Raw genomic sequence first — 10,243 nt, 5'->3', positions numbered from 1 at the left:
ACCACTCTTTCATATCAGCAGCTGCACCTTGCTCTTACCTCAGCTCGAAGATGGAGCATCTCTTTAAGATCTGTTACTGTTTATTATATTTTTGTATTCTGGGGCATTTTTTCTACATATCGCAGTAGTATTAAACCATAATTTGAGATATGTTGCAGAAATTTCTTTGTTTTTGTTGCAGCTGTTTCATGGCAGATATTCTCTTGTAATTACTTATGGTCTAACATACTGAAGATTTCCACTATATACTTATTTAATTACATTTTCCATTTCTAATTATATTTATGGCAGGCTCCTACTACAGCAGCACGGTGTATAATTGTCTTCACCACAATAGACATGAGAGTATTCTGTAAAAACCAACAAGCTGAAAGCTAGCCTTAATGCAGATTACATGCTAGCCTCCTAGGCTGTAGCTCAACGGTAGCACCCATGCCTCTACCAAGAGGTACTGGGTTCAGTTCTACGCTCATGGTATCTGTAATACAGTACCCTCTCAATATATTTTTTTCAAGACAAGCTTCAAAATTTCACTTACCTGAATGCGATATATGACGAAAAAAGCACAGCTAGAAAAATATAAGACTTGGTTATTACACTTCATAATAATCAATAGCAACAAAATAACACCAAACATACCTGAACATCATATGAACAGGGGAAAAAACACTAAAATCATGGCTCGTTTTAGTACAAATCTTGCAACTGAAGCATTTATCATAGAAAAACTGCCTCAAGGTATCGTCAGACTCAGTTAACAGAACCTTCTCGCTAGAACGGTACACAAATTCCAAACCTGCAACTAATTCACCTGCTGAGGATAATTTCCATAACCAGGGTAACTGCTATACGCATAAGCAGTCCCATCTTGTGGTGGAGGGGGGGCATATCCGTAACCCTCATAGCCTTGACCATAAGTATAGTACCCCGGGTTCCATTGAGTGGGATCAGGTTGGGCCTGACCCCATCCGGCATATTGAGTCTGCTTCCAAAACAGCAATTGCAAGAGCTAAGCCATTTAATAGAGCCAAAAAATGCCAACTTTACACTGCAGAGAAACAAAGGGTAGAAATACTGACCTGCTTGTTGGCAGGACTTCTTCCCCATGAAAGGCGAACAGATTGCTGACCAATAACAGTCCCATGAAGCTTCTGTATAGCATCCTCAGCAGAAGCCCTGCAATTTAATATGAAAAGAAAGATTGATGGTGAAACTAGCTTTCCCTCTCAATCTAAAGACATCATTTTTCTTTATTACTCACTTAAACTTACATTCAAGCACCACTTCGGCTTTTCCTCTTGTATCTAAAGATAAATTTTCCTATGTAACTACTCCAGCCACCAAAACTTCAATTCAAGCACCCCTTTATTCATAAATTCAACTTTTAACAACAAATCAACCCTTCTAAACGAGTGAACCCATGTTAGACATTTATCAAAATTTTCAAACCCTTGAGATTCAAGTTGACCGTAAGAAATTAAAAAACCCTGGGGCCTGCAGTCATCAGAGCACACAATGTAGAGAGAAGGATCGGAGACATGAGGCATTCGTACATTACATGCAACACGCATAGAATCATGACATCCCTGGTAGGTTTCGTTGTCTTGTTCAGGAGTTCTAGATGCTGTTTTCAAATGTCCTGTCGACTATGAGATTTTTGTTCCATTACCTTTTTCACATTGATAAAGACCAAACCAAACGTCCCAGGCCCAGCACCAAATGACCTCAGACAGACATGCAGTGACAGGTAGCCACAATTATTCAGAGGTTTCCAGAAGCACCGGAACAGATGCCACATGGGTATTTATAGGTCTCTGTAGACTCTCACAAAGCCAAATCTAGCATTTTTAGTCCACTATTTTCAGTTGGTTGTTTTATATACCTAGATGAATCCAGGAACATGCCCAAATTCACCTTTTAGGAACGTCATGTTATATACTCATGGTAGTCAACCCACAAGACTATAACTATCAACTCCATTATGCATAGTATGGACTAGATACTACAACATCCCCACTAACGTCATTAGTGCCCAATAGTGGGTGCCCAATGTTTTGACTTGGTCTCATTGACTTTTATGGTCTTTTGTAAGACATTGACACGATTTTCTTCTCTCTTTTTTTCTCCCTCCTAAGTATCACTACTCCTATTCACATGTCTAAGATCAGGATTTATGTGCACACATACTCAATTTATTTCCAAATAGAGGATAAAAGTGAGACTACCTTTCTCACTCCTTGGGTGTTACATGTCCTGTACTGGATTCCCCTAGGAATGGGTGCATAAATAGAGAGTCTAGGGGGCTAAACCAGTAATTGAGGTGGCCAATGTGATGAGGAAAGGTCTAGGGAACATCCATAAAAATTAAGTGAAGGATTAAGGTGGAAATGGAGAGGGTTATTGGCCACATGGCATCTAGAGGGCTAAACCAACAATTGAGGTGGCCAATGTAAAGAGGAAAGGCCTAAAGAATGCCCAACAAAAATACTTTAAGGATTAAGGTGGAAATGGATTGAAGGTCTAGGGAACATCCAGCAAAATTAATTGAAGGATTAAGGTGGAAATGGAAAGGGTTTATTGGCCACATGGTGTCTAGAGGGCTAAACCAACAATTGAGGTGGACAATGGAAAGAGGCAAGGCCTAAAGAACGCCCCTAGGAATGGGTGCATAAATAGAGAGTCTAGGGGGCTAAATTAGTAATTGAAGGATTAAGGTGGAAATGGAAAGGGTTTATTGGCCACATGGCGTCTAGAGGGCTAAACCAACAACTGAGGTGGCCAATGTAAAGAGGAACGGCCTAAAGAACGCCCAACAAAAATAATTTAAGGGTTAAAATGAAAGGCCCAAACCAACCTAGCAAGTGAGCATGATTAGAGCTTTCGAGGTTACTAAGAAAACTCTTGTGAGTGTCCACAAAGATTTTTAAAAACTAACTCGAGGAAGATACTATGTAGCTTTAGGCTCACATAGCATGTTTTATTAAATGAGTCAACTTTGTTTTGATTCATCATACCAATAAGGGGAATGTGTGCCCTCCCTACTCAAAAGTGTTGTGTTGGCAATTACAATGAGCCATGTTTGTCATAACAATCCATGTGTTGGACAATAATGCGAGCTATATTAGTCGACAAGACTTTGGAGGTCAAGAAGACCTATATAAGTTACATCGTGAAAACTTAAAAGGGTCAAGGAGAGCTATGTGAAAGAAAATGTTATGGTCTAAGTTTGATCTTCGTAATAGCAAGATAGCTAGCCAAGGCAATGCACAACTCATTTCTTTGTTGAAGAAGAGGTGCATAAAACTGGAATGTTTCCAAGACTTGTATTGATAACTTCATTCATATTAAGGAGAAGTATGTCTCGAGATTTGACGTGGTGTCAAACATATTTCCAATCATTTTCATATGATTGCTCATGCAAATGTTTGAAACATTCTCCTATGATATTGCCCTTATACTTCACCCCTTTTTAATTTATTTTTTTGGGGCTTTTCAACATTGTTGGGGATATTGACCAAATCTTTGCAATTCCATAACTCATTTAGGTTTTCTAGTCTCCTAGGAAATTAAATTTGGCATGTTTTCTATGCCTGAAGACACCCAAGGTAGGGATGGTTAGGGGGGTAGGGGTGGAACCATGACTGACACCCCCATATAGGCTTTAGCAAACTTTTTCATACCTATCGTTCTTCCGAAAGTTTGGTGTTTCCAAACAAATGATTGGAACTATGGTGTCAATGACTGTCGTGTGCAAGACATGCACTGGCTAATCTTGAGGAGGCAACACAAATAAGAACCTGATTTTGGAGCATGTGCTCCTTGAGTAGGCAAGGAAGGACTTGTAGAGGACACAAGAAGGTTGTTGGCTAGCGCTAGAGGGAGGAAAACACCTGTCGGCTGCAGCAATGAAGATGGGATTGTCCACGACCTGGCTGACCAGCAGTCGGCCAGCCCACTTGTTTATTCCAAAGCCTATAAAAGGCAATAGTGCTCATCATTATGATTCATTCAGTCCAGCCAAGGGTTGAGTCAAAGACTAGGCAAAGATTAGGGTATCCACCTTTTCAAGAAGTCAACCTATTGCTGTAAAGATTTGTACTACCTTTTTGTACATTATGAATATACTGAATACTCAGCTCTCTCTCTCTCTCTCTCTCTCTCTCTCTCTCTATGTGTTTTGCATCAGCATGTTCCAAGATGGTGTTTAGGGCTGAAAGAAGACTCCCATGTGACATTCGTATCAGAGCTTCAGGCTGATTCTGAGATATTGTTGCTTCCCATGTCCCAACCATGATTCTAAGATATTGTTGCTGCCCATGTTCCCGCATGTCCCAACCACCCTTACTACATCGAGCATGGATAGAACCATCGCCCGTGTCTTGATCTTGTGGTGGTATGGGGATCAAGCAACATTGTTTCAACATCAAGCTCAGTAAAGCTAGACATTGATTCAGTCCCAGATGAAGGCCCAAGGCTCAGGAAGGTAAGGAACACAAGACATGGAAGAAGATCCCAAGAGGTTGGTTGGTGGTGTTCCACAAGACCCAAGGGGAATGGCAATCTTGTGAATTGGGTACCACCTAGGGCACACAAGGAAAGACTTTCAAGCAACGGTTCCGAGGGAGGATGATAGGAATGGAAAGGAGACAAGATGGAATAGATGCATAGATCTTCATTAGTGTTAGAGTGGATTTGGAGACCCGGCAATGTTTTCACTGAAAAGGTTGCCAGAGGGAAGGATGACAAGGGGGTTCCAAGAATAGATAATGGGATGATGACAGTCATCTAAGAACGCATATTGGAATCTCGTCTCGTCAAGTTTAGCAGAGGGGGATGTCATGTGCAAGACATGCACTGGCTAATCCCAAGGCTAATCTTGATGAGGCAACAAGATAAAGACACAGATAAGAACCTAATTTTGGAGCGAGGAAAAGAATGTTGCGACCCTTAATTGTACACGCTGGAATGTGGACGACAACAGGCCAGACTAAATAGCAAATACTTCCAGCATATCAAGACACGAGCGGCAGGATCCTCCACATACCTGTGAACAAACTGAACAAAGCCACAACCTTTCCCAACAGGAATCTTCACAGAGATCAGGTCTCCATACTGACTGAAAATTTGTCGCAAATCTTGATCTTTAACATTCGGATCCAGTCCACCAACAAACACCTGGAACATTGCACGCAATTGGCCATTTCTTTAAGAACACAGCAACTACAAGCAGACAAAATACATTCTAAGGATAAATCGATCTTTAGTGGATATTTCAAAAATACAAAATAAAATATATAAGCCATTTCCAAGAAAAACCTATAGCAGACTCAGTAAGGGTGAATGAAAGGAAGATTGTGTGTACAGTTGTATTATTTGGATCATTTTCTGATGCAAAACCCTGTGTGGAAGCAGCACCATAGGCCACGGTTGGGTATGAAGCAGAAGCTGCATAAGATATCAATTACCAAACAGCAAGACACTAGTAAACTCTCTATGTGCATGGAGAAACTCACACTACAAATCCTAAGTTAAACCAAAAACACATGATCATTAAAAAGTGTGTTAGAAGTTAAAACAAATACAGCATTTGACAACTGCTATAATCACCAACACTGATGAATAGTCTGTTGGTCCCCAAGTCTACCTTAGTCGCATCAATGATGTTGAATGCTGCTCCACTAAAACAGCCAAACAACGGTTCTAATATAGATCTTACACTTACAGATCCTGGCATGTCTTTTTAGTGAAGAGTGCAACTACACTAAATACTAATGTTAAACTGTAACACAAATAGAATTGTTCTAACTTGGTATAATTGGCCTCCACTTGTATCCCCATCATATAATCACTAAAGTCAACTCTTAATTGATCAGGAATAATGCAAAGAGATGTTGATTCTTTGGTTATATTTTCAGTAACCAGATCAGCACAGCTTTATAATGAGACATCAATAGGAAAAGTAGCAGGAATATGCTACACAGCTAAAGCCAATGCACCAAGCCCAGCGAAATAACAATCATGAAGTAACTGACCTAAGCGAGAGGCCACCAACTAAAGCAGGATGCTTTCCTTTTTGGAATCTCCAGGCCCCTAGGTGAAGAGAACCTCTTGACCTCCTGTTTTAAGACAAAATAGCCTTATAAGCCTTTATATTCCCAACTCTACCTTGTTTTTTTTGCCCAAGTTGATAAACTTCAGAAAGCTTTTACGGTACCAAAGCTGCTGCATCAGGATGGCAACAAGGAAAGGAAACTAAAGGCCATTGAAGAATGAAATAAAGACTCAATGCAGCATAGCTCTTCCTCAAAACAACAATACAAAATCCTTCCACTGAATGCTTTTGCAAAAACCTGGTGTATCATGAGAAGTTAACAACGAGAAAACAAGAAAGCATCTTTTTATTTCAACAAATTATAAGTCTGTAACCTTATTTATGGTAGGAGGTTTCAGAATATTCACTCATCCATTCAACACTCACACTGAGATATACACACTATTAGACTTGACCCCTCACAATTTTAAATTAACAACTCCCAATGACTCTAAACAAGTTTGTAACCTTGTGATAAAAAGGGTTCAGAAGTTTCATTCATCCCTTCAACACTCACACTGAGATATACACACTATTGACAATTTTAAATGAGCTCCCACTGACTCCAAACTTGGAGAACCAGTAAATATCATATCAGCAATAACGTTAAAAGATATAACACTTAAAGACTCCTTTCAAATGGCCTTCAAGTAGAGCATTAGGAATACCTTTTGAATTGTATTGTTGGGGTGTACCCAAGGACTTCTTTGGTGTTGCCACATTTATTCGCATTGGCCTGCTGGAGCAGTAAACACCATTCATTTCTGTCATTGCATGGGTTCTTTCACTCTCCTCCCCAAATCGAACAAATCCATAACCCTTCGACCGGCCAGTGAGAGGATCAATTACAACCCTAGCACCCTTCACTGAGGGATAGCGAGACTTGAATGTCTCCTGCAGAACATAATCAGTAACATCAGGAGCAAGATCACCGACAAAAATAGAAAGATCTGAGCCTTCCATGCGCCTTTCTCCCATGCCAAAAGAAGCCCAGTTAAGCCTGAACGCTTGCTCTGTTTGTGGCATAAGTGTGCCGTTGTGTGTTTGCAAGATCCTCTCAGCAGCAGCATGGGAGATAAACTCAACAAACCCGTAGCCCTCTGACGTCATAGTCTGCTTGTTCCTGATAATCTTGACATTTGCTACCTGCAAACCATATATACACATCAGGGAAGTTAATTGAAGAATACAAGCAGCATGATCTAAACAATTTTTCATAAAGAGCAATGTTAGCTACCAGCAAAAGTATCAGGACTGCAGACACCATGGCAACATTGGACACTTTACATAAAACTAAATGGGCAGTCAAAAAAAACTTACTGCAATAGTAAGTGTAAGGTGCATGAAAGAAGAAGATTGTCATGGACCTGCCTTTATTTTTAGAAAAAGAAGAGAAACTATGTTATCTAGCTGACCCAAAGATAGATTATCTTATCGTCTTCTGACAACTGAATGCAGCCTGTGAGAGGTGAGTACATATCTATACAAGAGAGTTAATACTGGTGTCTGCAATAGGTGTGGATGTCCAATTCATTGAGTACTTCTTGATATAGGGCAATAGTCTTCCTCTTCTGCAAAAGAAAAATATTGATGTGCACACATCCTCAAGGATGTGAGGGAACGATGTGAGATGCACATCCCTCAAAGGTGTGAGGGAAGCGCATGTAAATAGGTAAAAACTTAGTTTTCCAAAAAGGTATGCTGCTCAAGCTCCCGCATAGTAGCAAAAGCTCAGCTTTCCAAGAGGTATGCTTTTCAGGCTCCCACCAGCAGCAACTCTCTACTTACCCTGCTCGTCCTCTAACTCAGGTTTACCATGGCATTATGGTCTCACATAGTAAATGACAAGAGCCTGGTTAGATGGCAGTAATAGTCCAAAGTGCATATTGTCGCACTTGCTATGTCAAATAGTGGGGCACCCCAAGAGAGTTTTGTAAAGGAGCTACAATGTGATGTACAGTGGCAATAATCGGATACAGTTTACATTCGCCATACAATCAAGCACTACCCCTGAAGAGATTCATTGACGTGCAGCCCTTGAATAGATTAGCAAGGCCGCTAATGTCAAATAAGGCATACGTCAAAAGCTAGCACTACATCTGGATGGTGGGCTTCTAGTGTCTATAGGACACTAGTATATCTTGAGGAGGTCTTCATCTAGCCCAGGTGCTCCAAAGGAACCATCAAGCTCCCCAAATCAGTCCTTACACTCTTTGCTGCATTGAGAGATTGCTCCAAATCAGGATTAGTAAACCCTAGATCTATGAGAGCTTGATTTAGGAATGAAGGAAAAGAAGAAACTTAAAAAACAAACCCTTGTACTGAGCAAAGCAATACACATGCTCTGATCACTACCAGGTTTCCGACTCTCATGGGTGGACCCAATGCTAAATTAAAATGAACGCATGTAATTTTTGGAACAAAAAATAAAACAGCAATAAAATGAATTTACAAGTGTATGCATGAGACATGCTTGACCAAAAAATAAACATTTCCTCTATAATTACTCTTAAGTTGTCACTATTAATTCTAGGCAGTACTCTATTTACACTTTCCTAATGATACAACAAATACGGCAAGACGGCGCTCAATAAATAAATGTAATTCATAGATGACACATTTTTAACAGAATACAAAAGTGAAGTGGCTTGAAGATAACAATATCACACATAGAGCAGCCTGAAGGTAACAAAATAGATACTCAAAAGCAAGATTGTTTCCCTTACTTTTGGCTGTATACTTATTCAAAAAAGCTTCTGCCAAAGTTTGAAAAACATCTGAATGCCATGAAAATGAGAGGATTCTATGCTGACGAAATGAATCAGCCCATGACACTGCACTTCAGTGAACAAAAGCACACTGACATTGTCTTGCTTAGACCAGTATTCAAGTAGTCACATCATATCAAATTATCATAAAGAAAATTCAATTTTTAATGTGTACACCATGAAATCCTAATCTGCTATGGTTAAAACCCCCAGTAGGGAATGCTTCCCTTCATAAGGATAGCAACGAAGGTATAGCCACGGAGTTGATATTGGTGTATGTTCTCGAGCATTGCCCTCCACACATAGTCATCAATCCTCACATTTCCTACCCCAACCTTCAAAGAAAAGAGATTTCAATGACACCTCGACTTCCAGCATCACCTTCCACACATAGTCATCGAACCTTAGCGTTCCATAACCCTACCCTCAAAGTTCAACACCACCCTCCGCTTCCAAGAGGCGAGGGCACATCAAATTAGAAAGATTAAGCAACAGAAGACGTATGCGGAAACAAGATCGGACAGATGGACCATGCTTAGAAAGAGACAACCATCAACAGCGACAGAAAGATCAATATATAACATTAAGAAAGGCATTTACCTCTCCGGTGTGGGCAAAGCAGTTGGCGATGTAGGATTCGTCCATCCAAAACTGCAAATCTCCTACCCACAGCGTCCTCACTTCTTCGAGGGTCTGCGGCACGTGCGGCTGCATACGCTGGGGGTACTGCTGGGGCTGGGGCTGCGACGGGACCTGGAGAGCTCCCATGGGCTGATGTTGCTGCGCCATGGCCCACTGCTGCTGCTGCTGCGGATCGCCGCCATGGACTGCACCTCCTCCTGCAGATTGTCCAACTCCGGCTGCGGGTTGCATCATCATCCTTCCTTTAGATCCAACAAATGGCTACACTGTCTTACCGGCCTGAAAGCGCGATGAGACTAACCTGTGCCTGAGGGAGGCTAGATTTAGGGTTAGGGTTTGCCCCGAATGAAACTGTTTGCTCGGGAGACACGGCGAGGGGCAAGGCCCTGCGAAACAAAAGAGGGGGAGAGCGTAATGCTGCAGGCGGTAAAGATGAATGCTTTCTCAGCACCGTTGGATGAGCCACGTGTCTTGGGTCTAAGCCGTTGTTTTGAAAACAAATTAACTACGCTTAAAATGTAATGACTGCTCGCGAAAAAACATTTTTCCCAACCAGTGGAAAAAAGAAAAAGGTTGGAAAACCCTGGTTTTATTGCAAAAAATTAAGGAATTTGCTTTTCTTATAACCAAAATTCATAAAATTGACCAATTTGCTGCAAGGCTTGAGCCCAAAAATACACTAAAGGCCTGAAGCGAACTTTATATACATGCAGGAAAATTTTTTTAATCAATCAAAGTGCTT

At 40.9% G+C, this 10,243-nt stretch overlaps 1 protein-coding gene across 1 annotated transcript; it reads right to left on the bottom strand.

Moving 5' to 3' along the window:
• Nucleotides 1-570: 570 nt before the first annotated feature.
• On the bottom strand, nt 571-9,913 carry LOC147619651 (polyadenylate-binding protein RBP45-like). Its single transcript, XM_086773335.1, has 6 exons — nt 9,460-9,913; nt 6,760-7,237; nt 5,363-5,445; nt 5,045-5,175; nt 1,080-1,176; nt 571-982 (listed from the first exon to the last, which is right to left on the bottom strand). Exons 1-6 carry the CDS (start codon nt 9,736-9,738, stop codon nt 803-805), a joined length of 1,248 nt encoding a protein of 415 aa, XP_086629461.1. The 5' UTR covers nt 9,739-9,913; the 3' UTR covers nt 571-802.
• Between the last annotated feature and the right edge of the window lie 330 nt (nt 9,914-10,243).

This window comes from Cibotium barometz, chromosome 33, assembly GCF_041138505.1.
Source record: "Cibotium barometz isolate CiBa-2024 chromosome 33, ASM4113850v1, whole genome shotgun sequence".
Taxonomy (NCBI): domain Eukaryota; kingdom Viridiplantae; phylum Streptophyta; class Polypodiopsida; order Cyatheales; family Cibotiaceae; genus Cibotium; species Cibotium barometz.
The sequence above is the reverse complement of the archived record's forward strand: the minus strand, read 5'-3'. Positions and strand labels throughout refer to the sequence as shown.

Excerpts from the sequence above, each read along its gene's own strand:
- LOC147619651 (XM_086773335.1), bottom strand. The coding sequence starts at position 9,738 with ATGATGATGCAACCCGCAGCCGGAGTTGGACAATCTGCAGGAGGAGGT. Across the intron at positions 5,446-6,759 it reads CCAACAATACAATTCAAAAG|CTTCTGCTTCATACCCAACC; the intron begins GTATTCCTAATG and ends TATCTTATGCAG. Across the intron at positions 1,177-5,044 it reads TTTGTTCAGTTTGTTCACAG|GGCTTCTGCTGAGGATGCTA; the intron begins GTATGTGGAGGA and ends ATTAAATTGCAG.